The 18,595-nt window shown below is 41.7% G+C and overlaps 1 protein-coding gene across 1 annotated transcript in view; it reads left to right on the plus strand.

Annotated features, from left to right (window-relative positions):
• The window catches only part of Cycd (cyclin D), a 139,128-nt gene that overhangs the window by 81,611 nt on the left and 38,922 nt on the right, over positions 1-18,595 (plus strand). Inside the window, exons 4-5 of the mRNA XM_072015382.1 lie at positions 6,849-8,729; positions 17,325-17,540. Coding sequence (XP_071871483.1) covers positions 8,532-8,729; positions 17,325-17,540 — 414 coding nt within the window. The 5' untranslated portion in view covers positions 6,849-8,531. The remainder of the gene's footprint in view (positions 1-6,848; positions 8,730-17,324; positions 17,541-18,595) is intronic.

Genomic DNA, 18,595 nt, shown 5'->3' on the forward strand with positions numbered 1-18,595 from the left:
AAATCGACCGTGTGATTCGTTTAATCGTCAGAGACAAACAGAGTTTTGTTGCAGGTGTTTTTTTGTCCTGATTGATTCGGATCTTTGGCTATAGAGAGATAACCGGCTGGTTCTTAGAATAGTTTCTCGAATTGGTCTGTGCGGCTATTAAAATCGTCGAATGTAAAATATATATTCGATTGTTATTCAAACGCTCTACCACGCTATAACAAAATCGTATAACGCTATCGACAGTTTCGATAAAAATTCCGCGAAACGCTAAGCATCGTTACGTTGAAGATTCCATGTTCTACGCATAACACGAACTGTATCACAACGTAGCCAGATGAAATATCACGAAAGAACGATTTATTTTAATCGTACGATACGAAACTAAGGAGGAACTAAGGAGATCGGTGCTGTCCGCATGAGACTTCCATCGATTATTGTCGAGCGGTCGATCAACGAGCAAGATAGCTTCTTTGGGGATTCTTTTTCGGAATTTTTATAAAAACTACACCGGGATTTCGTTCCCAAGACAAGTTCGTGGACTGGCAGCAGTGTTGCTGGCTGAGCAATGGAATGCCACTTTTACCTTAACGGACATTTCCAACGATCCGTCCGGTAAACCAAGCGAACCAAAAGCGAGGGAGCTCGCGAACCACGATGCCGAGCCGATAAACACGCTCCCGTTTCGTTTTGCACCTGCTTCGCGGATTCCTTATTTCGGGCATGCACGTAAATGAAGTTGCAATAATGATTCATTTCGCGGTGCGTTTCGAAGTAATCGGATACGCGGAACCTTATTAACGCTCGTTTCCGTGACGCTGGGAATTTCTCGTGCGTCGATGAGAACGTGATCGAACACCGATGTTCAACCGCAAGTCGTTTATCGTTCGATACCGATACAACCGATGGAAAAAAGGCCGTTTAAACGCCCTCGAAGCACTTGTCATCGTTGAAAATTCTTTCACACAGACAGACCTGTACGTCGCACAGCTTCTTCGACGACTCCGAGAAGACGCAGCGCTGCGTCGAGGGGCGTGAACGCGCGCGCAAAAAAAAAAGATTATTTCGCTAGTTAAACGCTAATTAGGCCCTGGACGGCAATTCGCTCGGTCTGGACACGTTGCCGAAACGAGAACGTTGATCCGTCGAAATCAATTTCAAACTTCGAACACAACCACCCGATAAATCGCTTAACGAGGCTCTCGCGTTTCCACTCGCACACTACCAGCCTGTCGGTCGACTTTTTTCGTCGCGTTTTAACCCTCAAATTCCAATTGCCAGACTCGTCGAATAGGGTAACGCTTGTTGTCAGGATGCTTATAAATCGCGAATTAAAATCCGAGAACGAAAGTTGCATATCGATCGGTAAGAACGAAGAGTGACGAGAAAGAAGAGAAAGCGGCATTATTTACCGTACGAATTAGTACGGAGGGAATGTGCGTAGAACGTTGTATGGAATAATTCTAATAATTGGCACTAATTCGAGCTTGATTGCATTATTAGTCGCGTGGCTAATGGAGTTACTCATTGAATGCGATTGCATCGCGGTGAGTAGGTATTATTAGATGCAATACACATTCTTCCATCCAAGCAATTCACGCATCTCACTTTAAGAAAACAACAAACAGATCTGACACGTTGCAACGTATTATCTTTCAAAGCGTCGAACGTCCGTACGTTCTTATTTCAGAAAAATATTCATAGATTCTTTTCATTTGTTATTATAATTAAATTTCATGCGGAACACAGCGAATACATATACATAGCTGTACTACAAATCGTATAGGTAGACTCCTATAAACAGTACCGAGTAATAAGACTTTCTTTGTCCACCCGCATCCATGGCTGCATAAATGTAAATTTAACAATCGCTTATCGGAACGTGTTACACGGCGATAAAGGGCGAACAAGTTCGGTTAAAGACGCCGACTCGAGTAGAAACCGGGTTCACGACTGTAAATGGCTTATTTACCAGGAAGGTGGAACAACAGAAAAATCTTTATTTCGAGGAAAAGACTACTGGTTCCACTTTAGCTTCTTCTTTCTTCGAGCTTCTGCCTTGCAACGAAGAAATCCAAGGCGATCGTAGTACAAGAATCGTTGAAAAGCTAAATCGAAGCAAAAAGAAATTATCTTCCGATTCTATAAATGTTTTTCGTTCGAAATAGAGTTGAAATTTCTCGAGTTACGATTCATCGTTCGTATTACCCTCGAAACCCTTCGAACCTAACCCTTCAAACTTTAGATCTACGTCGAGAAAAACAGAGACGACCATTAAAAAAAAACAATACTCTTCGAACTACCTACTCTAAATTACGATGCAACGCTTCAACAACAAAAAAAGGCAAGCCCTCAAAAAACACTTTGCGATAAAAGAAGAAGAAGAAGAAGCTTAAAAAAGAAGGAACGGAAGAAGCTCGAAAGAAGAAACCAGGTTTCCCACGTGGACGAAAGGTTTTGCGACCATCAAACGGTTCCAATTGCATCGAAATTCATTTTTTCGTAGGACACGTACGATCCGTGGCTCGCCTCGTGGCGAAGAAGCGTTCGAGGCTGGTTTCGAAGGGGAAAAAATTGCAAGGCGTATCGTGAAAGATGGGTAAGCACCAAGCGGAACATTCATGCTCTAGTGAAATTAAATACTAGCGCGGCGAGAGTGCGTATAGAGTATAAAGCCGCCTCGAAGCCATTTAAACGAAGCCGAAGGCGAGGATATTCGCCTGGCTTTCCACCGCTATAAATCTTCGCCCGACGTACCGACCACGTGGTGCAACTGCCATACGATGACCACTTTGTCGCTGCCCTTGTCCAAACGTTGCGCACACGATTCCCTTCGAAGGTTAAGATTTCGTAAATTGCCCGATTCCTGTCAATTATTCTCGTGTTTCTTCGATTCTGTTGGTAATCGAAGATCGACGATCGGACCGTCGTTGGACACGGCCCTTTATTTCCTTTTAGCGGAATAATATCCATCGGGATGGAAGAGTTAAAACAAAGGTGAACGATACCTATAGAAAGAGATTATACGTATCGAAGTAACCGCTGGTTACTAAAAATACACGTTACGTCATTGATATCGTTTTGCCTTGGTAATAAACGTTACATACAATTATTGCGTGTGACCTGTTTGTACGAAGCGCCGCCACAATGATTCATAGTTGTGCGTTTCTGCAATTAAAGAACCTATTATACTTGTATTTAATAGCTCTGTTCGTACAACCAGTAATTCTAACGGTTGATTACAATTTCACGAATAACAGTTTAACGTAGTTACAGTAATCGTTTGTTTTACAACTTATTCGCAACAACTGCAGCCGTTAATATTTAATTGGTTAAAAAGTAATACGATAATTAACGGGCCAGGAATAGATTCAACGTAATATCGCGTGTCAAGTTTCACATTTCGGTAGGTGATACAAGTTACGTAGGAAATATCGCGAGAGTTTATTTTAAGTTAGTAATCGTCGTACGCATATATATTATATGGAGGAAAGACGCGCGTGTAGCTTTAGTAGCAAGAAACGATAACGAATATATTCCATTCATTGTTAAAATTCCATTCTTCGAAGCACACAGGATGTTCTTCTTGTGAGACGGACATATATATACACGCAGACACACTGGGATTACTAGGTGCATGCTAGAAATAACGCTAAAGTCTAATTAGTAGGCGAACAATAACGACGAACATGGCGAAAAGTTAATGAATGCAATCGTGTAGTCAATTTGAATTTTAAATTTCATTGATAGTATCTAGAACTAAAAGTGAAGAAATAATGGTTAACGCTTTTGGTTAATTAATACGGTCGGTCTTACGTTTGATATAATTGGTCTGCCGAAAACTGTCAAACACATGGATTAATTGGCTACGTCGGTGAAACGTTTTTTTTTTTTTTTTTAACTAAAAATATATAAATATTAGAAAATACTAGAAATTCTATTAGCATCTTATTACAGCGTATCATTACCACAATTATTATAATCGTCAGTGTCGGAACGAATCTAGAATATATTAGAGAATGAACGATAGTTCGAAGCAACTGTTCCGACGACGAGATAGTATCGTACAACCAATAACGAACCAAGACCACAACTTACTCGTGACTTATAGTCGCAATTTGATTGTATGTTTATCCTGACTCGATCATGAGCCACCGTAATACGATCGTGACTACATCACTGTCACTATTGTTTGTCAGTGTCACGACACTGTCATCGTGACCATGACCATGACCGTCGCTATAAAAATAACGCATTTACGATCATTGCTGTTTCGCTTCTAATATCGTCGCAACTATTTCTGCCTTTCGACTTGCTGCTATAAACATTGTTATTCTCGTTACTAATAACAACGATTACGTCGTTATCTCGCAACGAGTAGCTCAAAAGGCCACGATTCAAAGAACGAGAGACTTTTTTTCGCAAATTTATGTATTCAATTAAATAACGAATTTCAACCTAGATTTTGATAGATAACGTTTATAATTACCATCTATCCCTACTTTCCAACTTATAGAGTTGGTAAGCATCGTCGCTGTATCCCTCGAACATTAATACCAAGAATTAAACGACGAATGGCGGTAGGAAAATACAGAGAAGTTTACGCGCGTGATAAAAGCAATCGTACGAGAGACTATACCTGCAATTAAAGGTACGTTGGAATAATTGCGTTTACGGCGCTCGTCCAACCTAACCGACCGACCAATCATCGAACGGACGATCGAGCGAGCAGCGAGATATCCGGCCATCCGGTTTTCACCGAGCGTCTAATGTAAGACGGTCGTGATCGTTCCGATTTACTCGGGCCGTAGTCATAGTACTCCAGCGTAGCACTTATTGTTCAGTCGTTACGACGTCGTCTGGTACGCGCTGCCAACATCCGGTCGCGTAAACTTGCACGCGCGTACGACGCTCGTAGTAAGCTCGTAGTACGCGCAAACGAGCCGAGAAGCCGCGAGTTTCGTGCACGAAGGACATTCCCACTCCTACACGGACCGTTTCTTTCTCCCGTTCAAATTATCCGGCGGAAGTGGCCCTCGCTTTCCCTATACACGCTTCAGAAATTTCTCGACTCGGCCAAGAAACAAACGAACGAGCCCGCACTAGGGCTACACGTTCGATCGCCGGATACGGAGAGAGGAGAAGGCCTCTCGCATGCACGGTTCTCGAGCCGTTGGCGATAATGCGATTCTATATTCTGCAGCAACGATAGTAACGTAGCAACGATTCGCGAGCAGTGCCTCCGCACCACGAAATCGGCCGACCAATTTTTATCAACCTTCTAACGACACGAAGCATAGGAAAAACGTTTTACGTTTATTTGTCTTCGAGTACATTGTCGATATTGTGCTATGATAAAACATTTCCTTATTTGTTGATACGTCATACGCGATTGTGACGTAATTATATTGTAACAAAAGACGTTCTATCCTTCGTATACATCGCTATGAAACTATTTTAAAATACGAAGAAGACTATTAATTTATTCGAGATAATTTACGACAGAAATTGATCAAAGTTGCAAGTTTTAAGTCCAAGATCCGATTACGCGTTGATCGTACGATCTTAGAATTACTACTTACACCCATCGCATCCTTATACCTGATCACGTGATCTTAGAATTACTCAATTCCTCCTATTTATCTTTTCTTTCTCCGTGGTTGCAGAGATTCGCTTCAGAATCGAGGCTATTATTCCATCACGATGAAAATATGGAACGCTATTTAAAAAACTCAAGGTGACCTCCATACTTCTTAATCCCTTGCAGTTCCACGGTGTAAGATTCCTAACCTATCGTCCGTGGATCTTTTACTTTTTCGTCTATCAACGGATATCTTTGTAAATCACTGCTTCGATCCGTTTTGCGATAAAAGAATGGAATTTCTCCGTTTCTCGTCACGTGTATACGGTGGTGTATTACAGACACCCGAAGGAAATCGTTCTTCGTCGAATGGAACGAGAGTCCTTCGACGTTTTCTACCGATATTTTTACCTTTCACAACCGACGATACGATCGATCGAATTTTACACTTGAAGATGCGGATGAAAAATAACAGAATATTCGAAAAGAGTGGAAATTTCGATAGCAAAGAGCAAAGTAAAGAATTTCGACATTGTATATCAACGAACAGAGACGAACGAGTCCGGACTTGTCCGAACTCTCTCGAGTCAATATCGGATTGTGATCACATGGAACCCCATGCCACGTTATTAGAAGTTTAAACGTGGTCACGATTTAACGTGGCTATTAAATGTAATAAAATAACATCGAGGAACATGTAACTCGAACATTCGTTGCGGTTCAATGGAAAAATACATTTTAGAAAAATTGTACTCTTAGTGGAACGTTTAATGAAATTTATCGCTGTAAAATTACGGTAATCGTAATATTTTTTATACAATAAGAATCGAGACGAACGTAGAGGCAGTTTGTATTTATTAGGATCTAGACGATAAAGATCTTGTAATTTCCAGAATTTCAACAGGTTTCCTATTATCGATTCGCCAGTGACTCGCGACTTATGGTACTCGTACGAAGGAAAACGTTTCTTACGTAACGTCCACGTGGTATGGATAACGTAGAAAAGAAAGAATAAGATCGATACACGAATATAGCTACTTTACTTTTGAACGTTTATCGGCACAAAATTAAACCGTTCTTTTGATAAAACAGAGTTAACTTTCCGTAAAACTATAAAATTCTAAAAGGAGAAACTTGCGAACAACTCGTCGATTTCGCTGTACGGCGAAGGAAAAAGACGAATAAAAAGTGGCATTTCGCTGGAAAGGGAAGGGTTTTTTTGGTTGCGAGCAATCGAAGGGTTTAAATCCCATGACGAGATATTTCCACCTGTTCGCAGGTTCTAGCGGAAATGCTGAATCTCGCACGGCACCGAAGGGACTACGGACTAGACGAATCGTACACGTTGAAAAAAGCTTGCCAGGTGACGGAGGGTCGAAAGACGGCAGGCTAAAACGCTATACACCTTGGTTCCGTGGATATCGTGGACGTCCCTGAAATAACACGAGACGCCGAAGGTGGCGACCCTGTAGGTGGCAGTCGCGCTGGGTTCCTGTTACACGATGCGAATCCGGCACTGGCGCCCCAGTCATGCCAACCGATGGTGGGGGAACGGTTACGTTTCACGTGACACGCTGGCGCCTTGGTGGTAGGGATCGATCCGTGATCACGTGACCGTTGGCGCCGAGATGGTGGGGACGCACCTACCACCCCTTCGGGAAGAACAAACTGGAGAAGAGCGAACCACGGCAGGAAGACCGGCGGCATTCTGACCTGGTAAGTCGCCAGTGTCGGATCGTGAGAAAGTGAATAATATATTAAAGCATCGGAGGACATTTAAATCGACCGTGTAAGCGACACTCGTTTTTAAAAGCGAAACGGTTTCGCCGCGAACTCTGTCTACGACGCGGACGCAATCGACGGAATACGAGCTACGCCAAACCAAATTACGCTTATTTATTACAATTCCTACGTCGTACGAACCTTCGACCGATCATTTTTATTCGTTCGCTACTAGTGTGTGTTGACGCGCTATTGTAACGCGTTCGGTTCTTTCTTGCTCTTTATCCTCGATCGAGACAGACAGACACAGTTTCGAGGAAACCGAGGATACGCGAAGAAAAACAGAAAGAGTCAAACACAGAAGAAAAGAAAAGAAAAGGGGGAAAAAAAGAAGGTACTGTACAAGATCGAGAGACCGGTAGCTACTTTGGACAACGAGAATAGGAGAGACGAAAGTATAAAGTGTGTTGTGCATGGAACGCAAGGGATAACAAAATCGGTAGACCAGCTTTTTTTCCCACAACTTGGTCGAACCCCGACAGATTCTCGCCGTTGTATATATTGTTTTCGCGTAAACGGCCTTTAGGTGAGTGATATTCGAAGTCATCGCCCGAAACCAAGGTCCTGTTACGTGTATATATACACGCGTACGCACACGTTCGACACGCGTGTATTCCTCTATAGTTTTATTTTGTGAAGTGTTGAGCAGTGTCCTGGGCGAGGTAAGCGTCTTGCCGTGCGAATTCGTGCCAACTTCTCTAGCCGTGGCCGTATCTTTACGATCGATTTGTGCATGCTCTGTCTGGTCGCGCCGGTGAAAAACGGTTTGGCAACGTGGCACGTGAATAAAGTGACACCGCGACGACGACGACGACGACGACGACGACGGTGACGGCGTCGGCGACGGCGCTGAGAAGAGACGGAAAATACGAACGAGAGGGGAAAAATACGTCTGATCTTATACAACGAGGATTCGTTTCGCGTCGTCAACGATCACCAGAATCTTGACACGTACGTACACACACCGTGGAATAATATCTTCGATCGCAAGCAGCAGCAGCAGCAACAGCAGCAGCGGCAGCAGTCATCGCATACACAGCCGAGAAAAAGAAGAGAAGGAGGTGGTGGAGGAGGAGGAGGAGGAGGAGGAGGAGGAGAGGTTGTGCCGCCGCCGCCGCCGCCACCGTTTCTCTCTGTCGTGTGTGTGCGTGTTTCGAGAGGTTAGAAACGCCACGGGATCATGGATCTGCTTTGCTGCGAGAACACCGCGGTCGAGCGCAGAGCTTACGCCGATCCTGCCGTACTTGGCGACGACCGTGTGTTGCAGAATCTTCTGAAAACCGAGGAAAGATACGCACCCAGCAGTTCTTACTTCGAGTGCGTGCAGAGGGACATCTCGCCGCTCATGCGCAAGATCGTCGCGGAGTGGATGTTGGAGGTGAGCAACTGTTTCCGGTCCACGTGTCGCCCTTGAATTTTCCAAAATTTAACCATTAACCGAACCTTATCGTCGCTCCTACGATCACGAACAGATACGTTACGTTGTTTTTTAGACGTCTCGATAGAATTACTAACGCGATCGATGGTATTTTGCGGGAAATCGTTGGTGGAAAAGTCGAAGGAAGCGCGAGACGCGAGACTCGACTTTTTCGATAGTCGAAAGGGTCACGGGTTATATACTCGTCTTACGTCGCGATAATTTTCGTTTGGTTTTAACGAGATTCGTTTTACGCTGTCACGTAGAATGGTAGATTTCGATAACTCGTCGAGTTATTAAATCTCCGTGCAGTGAAAACGAAAAAGAATCATACGTAATTGTATATCGGTTATCGTTGTCATTTTATACGGCCTACCAGTAAACACTGGCGTTACGTAAAACTTTGGCAATAATCTCTCTCGCGCGAACCATTTCCATGCAACTATTTATTAACGATCTATCGATATAATATATACCGATAGCGTTATCGCTAATATTATACGTAGAGAAGCATCAACGAACTACGATCGATCTCGTTTTAAAGTTCCATCTGCGAATACTTAAATGTCACGACGTCGAGCAGTCGATATACCAGTAGGATTTCGTTTGTCATCGAGAACATTAACAGGCCGTAACGCGTAGAGGCGTAGAGTGGTCGAGGTTTTTCATCCGAAAGAGATCGCGTGACGAGGAATTCTTTGAATGCAAGGGTGTCACAGCCGAGGGAACCTCGTTAACGTCGAGTATATCGAACAGAAAATTCCGTTATATCGGTGAGTTTGGAGTTTGGGTAGCGCACGGAAAGCTCGCGAAACGTAACGTTCGTGACTTATTTTCGGCCGCGGTGCGTGAGAGAGAGAGAGAGAGAGAGAGAGAGAAAAGAGAGACAGAGAGAGGCGTCCGATGACGTCGAACGCGCGTCCGGGGTCCCTTTAAAATTTAAAAAACACGCTTGTTGCGTAGGTACGCAACGGCTTTTGGCTGGCGGAGCGCTCTCGCAATCTTTTACACCGTCATTGACGAGCGGTCGAATCGTGTCAGTGGGATCGCTGCGTTACGTCACCTGTGCGTTACCAAATGCGTATCGATGCGGACAAACGCGACATTTGCAAATCCGCAGATTCGAATCTTCCCGAGAACCTTCCTTTTTCAGCCAACCGTGCAGTTGAGTTAAACTTTGGTAAAGGAAATTTCGAATATCGCAGACCAGTAGGCTTCTTAATACGATTCCTTGGATAAATCTTGAACGAATCTTATGACAATTTACGAATAATAATTCTCTGGGTAAACTTTACGCTCGTATTGCGAAAATTCGTATAAACTTGAATATCTAAAGAATTAATTATATCGATTAATTATATCGATCGATATATAATATATATTAATATAGATAGTAATCGAAAGGTACAAGATATTAGCCAAAACGAAAATGAAGGCGATCGTCGCCTCGGACGTTTGTCCGCGTAATCGCATTCGTCGATAGACTTGCTTCGACGGATATGACAACGAATTCCTGCTCTTCCGAATCGAATTGTAAGATTCCAAGATTAATTTTTCCTTCAAACGCGACTCTGACCCGCTGACAATGTAGTCTTCGCGGCTCTCGGTTACATTTAAATTTCTGTTTTTTTGAGTCGAACGGAAATATCTGTGTTTCTCGGCGATATCGTTCGCCCTATCTGGCGACAAAGTATCTTTTTCTTTTCTTCTTTTTTTTTTCCGCTCGTGACTAACGTAACGGTAATCATTTCATTGTTCGGTATCCTGGTTGATCATTTGGTCGGTTCGGCTTCGAGTTTCGTACGCGTACATATGTATACGAGATTCGACCGAATTTGTTCGACGACGATCAACGACGATCGCTTTCTTTTAGTTAGTTGGTACGAGACGTTTTGACCACCGTCCCTTTTGATCGTTGAAAAGCGAAACATTGTATCGTACGACGACGTCTTTACATCGTGACTTTGATATCGTTTTGAAGAAAGAAATCCGAACTCGATATTCGATCCGTACGTTATCGAATATTATATTCCAAAGCGTGTTCAGTAACCAAAGTTTCGAAATTTAACGGAATAAAGTTTCGTAATTCTGAATTTTTTGCGCGCTGAATTTGTCATACTTTTTAACGCTAGAATTAAATTAATATCAGAGTTATCTAAAATATTCGACTAGATTTAATTATACGAAGAAATCGAGCAATCGAAAATCAGAAATTCGCAAAATTAAAATCCTTTATAGGCTTTCTAATGATGTAACGCTAGTTGAATTCGAAATCGTTGATAATCGCCGGTATCCAGCCACGATTAACCCTTCGTTGTCACGTTTCGTCACGAAATTACACCGAGATATTTAAAATCTCTGTTGTATAACTCATTTTATAAATACCGATAAGAAGGATCTATCTAATCTATAAGCCTATAAATCTTACTTCCTGATGCAATGTACATACATTCGCCGTTTTTCACTTTCGATTCATTCCGATGTTATTGGTAGAAGATTCCGTAACGTTAGAAATCAAAATATTCCATTCGAATACAATCGTACGTTGCATAAAAGTGTCCGATTTTATTCGAAGGTAACTTTCAACAGCGTCTCGAGTGTTCTAATCTAATGTAAAAACTTGCGATTTCACTTTTTATCAATTTACAAGTGGCGCGAATAGCGCCAAGCACTCGACGTACTTACACTATGCTTATAATCAGAACTATAAATGTCAAATACTTACTAATTGCAGATTCGTTAAATACTCTCGCGTCCAAGTTTCTGCTACGAGATATTTGGTAATTTGGTAACGTAAAATTTTACGATTTAATAAGATTTGCCGAACGTTAAACTTATCCATAGTAATACAATTAACGCTAATCGTATCGTTACAAGCATCGAACAATTGCAAATTCGTTAACGCAACTTGAAAACGAACCTTACTTACATTTTCCATCTTGCCGTCTTTAAATTTCGCACAAACGCAGCAAACTGACCGCGCGTTTTAGTTGGAAGAAAGTAAGTTACGTTGGAAGAATAATAAATAAGACGCGCACCAGTAAAGGCATTAATCGGTGGGAAGTTTAAACGGTCGATTCTCAAGGTGATTCGGTAATCGTGGATCGTTGGCGTTAAGAGGAAAGATATTAATCGTGTTTAAATGTCCTTCGAAGTTCCTCGAACGATCCGAAGCCTCTTAACCAGGCCGATTTCCTGCGATTCGCGGTTCAAGGTCCGGTTTATTCAGCTGCCGATTGATTTTTTTGCACGATTAATTACAACGATCAGGAGGTTTGTAAAGTCGGCCTTGAATCATACGGGTACGTCGGGAACGCGACCGGAGTGGATCGTGTCGTACACGCGTGTCGAAGTCCACTGCTTCGAATTCTTCGGTATTAGAGACACTCGCGAACGATTCGTTCGGTCCAAATTCGCTCGACGTTGTCCCATCGCTTCGTTTCGTAATCGATCGATCGCCAAACTCGAGAAATCTTGAGAATAAAAAATCTCGATTTCCTCGGAAGAATCGCAGAATCTCGCGAAACGAAATCATTGGTTTAGGGTCAAAGGTTGTCGATGTTTCGATTTGAAATGCCGTTAAATATGCAAATTTGTTTCTGTTTATACTCTTCCGCTTAATCTTCGCGGCTTTGATGTGCTAATAAGAGTTTGGTTGCTTCGACCATGGTGTTTCTTGAACGAAATCCTTTTAGAATGGAAACGTTAATTGTTGTAGTTCGGAATAAATTACCATGGTAACCTAATTGGTTCCATGTTATCGGTATCGGTTCGAATAATTTGTAAATGCAACGCGTTAAATTCAACCTACAACACTGTGTGACAGAAGGCGGGATAAGAAGACGTAGAATATAGAACGATATAACGGAACCTATCTAATTTTAAATCCCTTCGTTATTCACGACCGAAATACTCGTTGGCGTCAACAATTCGTTAGTTAAAAGGAAACGTTTATTTGGCAGCCAAAAAATATTACAACGGTCGCATAATCTTCCTTCAATGAACGCGAAACGATCAAATTGGAAATAGAAAATATCGGAATTTGTAAGAAATTCATTTAAATGTGTAAAGGTGTGCTAAAAGCGCTTATCGTTTTATCATTTTCCACGACTATCGGTATCAGCGGCAAACTTTACGTTCGATAACTATTCAATACGATCCATGACCTATTCTAATGAACAAGATCTGTTAAAGTCACAAACGCTCGAATATTTTGGGAGGTCGGAAGATCTATAGATCGCGAACGGTCCCATTGAGCCGTAAAAGAAACTCGGCTGACCCCCCGAACGTCAAACGCGTTTCCTTTCTTCTCTTTGCTCGGATCTGTATCGAAGGACGGATTAAAGTTTATCGTGGCAGATAACCAACGTAGAAACCTCTCTATCTTCCGCCGTCACTTATATATAGCATATAGGAATGTTTGACGATCGGCGAACAGTTGTTAGAAGCCGTTGCCTAAAGCCTGATAGGGTAATACAAAGCGTTGTCCGGAAAGTTCGCGTGTGGTATCGATAACTTCTGTTCCCTAAGAGATAACGATAATCTGTACGACGTTGTACACGCGTATTGTATAGCAATTTACAGCACGATCGTACGAAGAAACGATTTTCTAATTACAAACAGTGACTGCGAGTGCCATTTGCGCTTATCCTTATCTTCCGATCAAGCGGTTTTTTTTTCTTTTTTTTTTACTACTACGTTCTATACATTTCATTTTCGTGGTATGAAATGTTTTTGTAGTCAGGCGAAAGGAAGGCGTTTAAGGAAGTCTGATAATTGGCGCAACAGTTTCCACAGAGAGAATGACTGGCAAGATTATGAAACGCAAGTAGTATGGGATTTTCTGCGTTTCGATGCGAATTTTTGCAAAATGGTTCGTTAAACTAATTATCTTCGTTGGCGAGGGGTAACGGATGACCGTCCGGCAGATATACAGACGAGTTTGTTGGCCCACGGTTTTTATCGGCTAGCCTTCTCCACGTTCCTTAATTCCAGCTCGAAACGTGTTGCCCGTTCGAACGAGAGATATCGAGCCCCAATTTCGGCCAAACTTTCTTTAATATTTGAACAGATGCGCGATGTAATTATCCAAAGCCTTTTCCCTTAATTCTTCTCCTTTGCAACGGCCGATCGAGCGGAATGGTACCGCCTTCTTCTTCTAATGCAGGAAACTTGTGCCCGCTCAATTGTCTCACTCTGCCGTGTAACTTCGTTTAGCTTGGATAATAGCGTCGGTTTTCTCCGTGGACTATTTTATATTCACAAGTGTCGTAATTTTTGCGTAACTCTTTTCGAATAAATTCGAATAATTTTCTTCGCTTTACGCTGTAGATTAAAATTTGAACAACGGTGCGCATAGCGAGCCGAAAACGCATCTGCGCGACACACTCCGTGCCTTGAACGTATAAAAACACCGCCATAAATCGCCACCCCAGAAAGGATATTGGTAAGCTAGGTCGATTCGTAGAAACGACAACCTTCGAAACTCGAAAAACCCCCGACGTCTTTGAAAGAAATATCGCTTCGACTATCCACGATGATTTACAGGAATAACGCTTCAAAAATAATTAGGCAGTGAGCGATAACAAGGGCTCCGTAGATAAAAATTAACTTGGAAAGATAGCAATGATATTCATAATGAAGACGTTTTTGATGAAAAAAGAAATACGATTTTAGACGCTCTTTCGACGTCGACGTAATTCAAAGAAACTTTATCTCGTTAAATCGAGGTGGAGAACAGCGCAGTTCATCCCCGTTGAAAAGAAATCGTCATCCAAAAAGAATCTTCCAGTCCGAGACGTAAATCACTTGAAATATCTGCTAAGAAACACAATTCGAAGAAAGTAACCGCGACAGCGTTACAGATTGTAATAGCATTTCGTTGAATCGAATTATTCTAATCTGATCAGACTCTACGAGTTTTCGTTTTGTTTCGTTTTATCGCTAGATCTTTCCAAGGGAAAAAAGTCAGTTTCGAAATTGATCGATCTATCTGCCTCTAAACATCGTCTTCTCTAAATAATAATTAATTAAATATTAATTTTCTTATCTTCCACTCGCTCTAAATATTCCCATACGATTCTCACATTACTTATTCCGCGTACATATAATGGATTTCGATTAAAACGATCTAAACTCTGTCTTATCAATACGCTTCGTAATGCTCCCACGTTCCCCGAAGTTCTAACCTTCTCGACTGGCCCAAACGTAATCTTCCACGGATCTGAAGCAAAAAGGCATCCTTTCATGCTGCTAATTGAACCTACAGTCATTAAAACTTACACCGCGAAATTTTTGCCTTTTTTTTTTCTTTACAGCCTCGTAACGCGTTTAATCGATGATGGGACATACAGACAATTATTTCGTTAAACCGGTAGTACTAATTGGTCGTGGTATACGCACGACGAAGCGCAATTAGATGAAGGGGTGTTTGAAAAGGGTGGAATCGTCGGTCACGCTCAATAAGTCGTGACGCAACGACGATTCGTACGGCTGCGCTTGAACCGGTAGGAAAGCAACCGGTGGGACTTCGGTGAGGCCATTGCTGGAAAATTTCGGTGAGGCCATCCTTCGTTCCGGTAGTGCGCGGGGACAACGCAATACAAGTAATTATTGTAAACGATAGGTTAACTCGTTAACTTAATTTGACGAAAGACGACGAAATTCTGTAAGTAAAATTTACCGATATAGAGGTAACGACGCGTTAAAACACGGTGATTTTGTAAGAAACTAAATTGTTTCGTCTCGAGCGTCGGTGATTTGGACGAAGAATCGACGCGTTCTTCTCGATCGATATCTTTCGGTGTGCAGAATTCGGAATTTCGTTTCTTGAACTTGTATTTCGTATCTTGGTACCTGTATCTCGTGTTTTGCGTCTGATTTTTCGAATTTCCAGTAATTGTTGTTCGAAGAGTTAACGATATAGACAGAGGCGTTGAAACGATAATCTTTTAACGCAGACAACGCTTAAATTTGCAATAATTGCACGTTAAGAAATTCCTCTCGAAGAGGTGACGTGTATCCGCGAAAATGTTCATCAGACGACGATCTTTTGATATAAACAATGACTTTTAAATGAAACGTATTGTACATCTTTCATCAATTTGTATCGTTGCGCGTATCTCTTTAATTTTGAAATAATTGTTTGCAATAATTCATTTTGAGAGTTAACAGTATCGACAGAAGCGTTGAAACGATAATCTTTTAACACAAATGACTCCTTTAACAAAATCTGTGTATTATATCTCGTATCGCTTTGTATTTTGATCCTCGAATTTGCAATAATTGCACGTTAAGCAATTCTCCCAAAGAGGGTAACGTATATCTGCAAAAGTGTCGAGACGATAATCTTCCGATATAAACAATAGCTTTTAAATAAAATGTATTGCACATCTTTTATCAACTCGTATCGTTGCGCGTATCTCTTTAACTTCGCAATAATTGCTTGCAATAATTCACTTTGCGAGTTGGCAGTATCTCTGAGAGAAAAAAAGAATCGGCGAGGTATATCTTTAATACATATTTAATTAGGAAATGTTGCGTAAGTGATATTTTCGATTAGCCCTCGTTACTTAATAGCTAAAAATGAAATTCACGATATAATGCGTAATTTTCTCTGTGAACCAACGATCGCTTTTATTTATTCGAACAAGGTTAATCTTATCCGCTTAACGAACGCCGCGAAACTGACCGAAATCGATGTTTCGTTTATTTCTATTGGACTTTAGACGCGGTGTATTCGTTTAGCGAAGAATTATTTCAACCCGTCGTACTGGAATTTCGTACGACGCCGAAAGCTCGTTATACTCTTCTTCAGCATCGACTGTATCGATTGTATCTTCTCTCTCTCTTGGAGAATGCTTTGAAAACAAAAACCGAGGTCCCCGACCTGTGCCCCAGGGTGATCGATTAGCCAAAGCCACGATGTTAAAATACGAGGAGAGGAAATCCGGTCTGACGTATTCCCTTCTTCTTTTTCTTCTTTTTTCAGCTTTACTGCTATTTTATTAATTTCCCGTTAATTTCCACCAAATTAAATACACCAACCTTGTTTCTTCTTTTTTTTTTCTTTTCTTTCTTTCTTTCTTTCTTTTTTTTTTTTGTTTCTCCGGGAGTGAGGTCGAGATTTTTTTGTTATAAATTTAGTAGATATTTTAACAGGAAGGAAACGCATAAATCCATTTCTGATAGAATATTCGGAATATAATCTTCGGAATATAATTTTTTCTTACAGAATAACTTTGTAGATTTTACAGAAAAATTTGTTTCGCCAATGTCGAACAATCTCGACGCGTTTACGTTCTGTAATTTACCCGGTTTTAGCAATATGTAACTGTATTAATTGAAAACGTAACTGTACTCGCGTTCCACCTAACTTCCATCCTCCGAACACCTTTGCCATCGCTTTCCTTTGAAACAGCGCGACGGGACAAATTGTCGAGAGCGATCGTTTTCGTGTTTCGTCGCGACGAAACAAGGGACCCTGTCGTTGGGTCTCTAGCCGCGAGCGAGACGAGAGGACACGATTCTAATCTGTTGGTTGACGATCGGTGACAGGTATGCGAGGAGCAGAAGTGCCAGGACGAGGTCTTTCCCCTGTCGATGAACTACGTCGACAGGTTCCTCTCGATCTGCCCGATCAGGAAGTCGCAGCTGCAGCTACTAGGAACTGCCTGTTTGCTTCTCGCCTCGAAATTGCGAGAACCATCGCCGCTGACCGCGGAGGCGCTTGTTTTCTACACAGACAACTCCGTCACCCTGGATGACCTATGGGTAAGTGTTCATAGAATCGCACTCCCTTTCGCTTTTGTTCCCGCTTATCGCTTATATCGGTAAATTCTTTCCTCTTACGGTGATCGAACGTATGCACACGCGCCGATTTTTATTGAGAATTTGCTTCTTCGGGTCTCGATTAGGTAACGTTTCGAACTTTGCATCGTTAGTTTTTAATTATTTGATCGGGACGACGATTTTATCGATTATTGGATCGGCGATTGGAACGAAAAGCGAAGAATACGGACGATTTATCGCTCAGTTTCTATAAATTTTTACCTCGATGCTAAGAGCTCTAGCACTTTGACCATCGATTATATCATACTTGCGAGATCGGGACTAAAGGAAAAAGAACTTCTTAATCAAATGGTAAATATAATGATACAAACGGTAAGAGATTATTGCGTCTAAATACGTAAGTACATAATGGCTATATTCGCGAAAGTTTGGCCACTCTGCTCGATACCTTGTTCAGGTATCCGGGTATCGAGCCATACGTTCTTCCACAACTATTGGCGATAGGAAAAGAGAGAAAATCCTGTTGGTAAACGCTGTCAGCTGCTACCGATAAAACGCTGTGCGTTAATGAAACACACCGGAGCTTATCGTTAATTGCACCTTCTCGATAAGTTTTTTAGATAGAGTAGTGGAAGTATTGTCAGGTTTTCGGTGCAAAGTCGTGCGACTGACATCTGTCTACCGTTTCTATCGGAGAAAAGTGGTCCCGCGTTCTTTGTCGAATAAAAAAAAAAAAGTAAGTTTCAGAGCTTTTACGATTTTGCCCAATATTCGAAATTTCTTTTTATCTTGGCTAAAGTTTCCATACGATAGGACTTTGCGAAAGTTTATTTCAATCGTTTAAGAGTCGTTTAAAGAAAATTTCAATTAATCGACTCGAGCAGCTATTTGTTTATTCGAGAGATATTCGAGAGATTAGATTTTTATTAAAATAACAGGTTGTACTGGCGATATAAAGTTGAACAACGATATTGCACGATACTGTCGTTTTTTTATGCGATACTTTCGCATAATCTCTCATCAAAGATAATTTTGTT

Source organism: Bombus fervidus, chromosome 13 (assembly GCF_041682495.2).
Source record: "Bombus fervidus isolate BK054 chromosome 13, iyBomFerv1, whole genome shotgun sequence".
Lineage (NCBI taxonomy): Eukaryota > Metazoa > Arthropoda > Insecta > Hymenoptera > Apidae > Bombus > Bombus fervidus.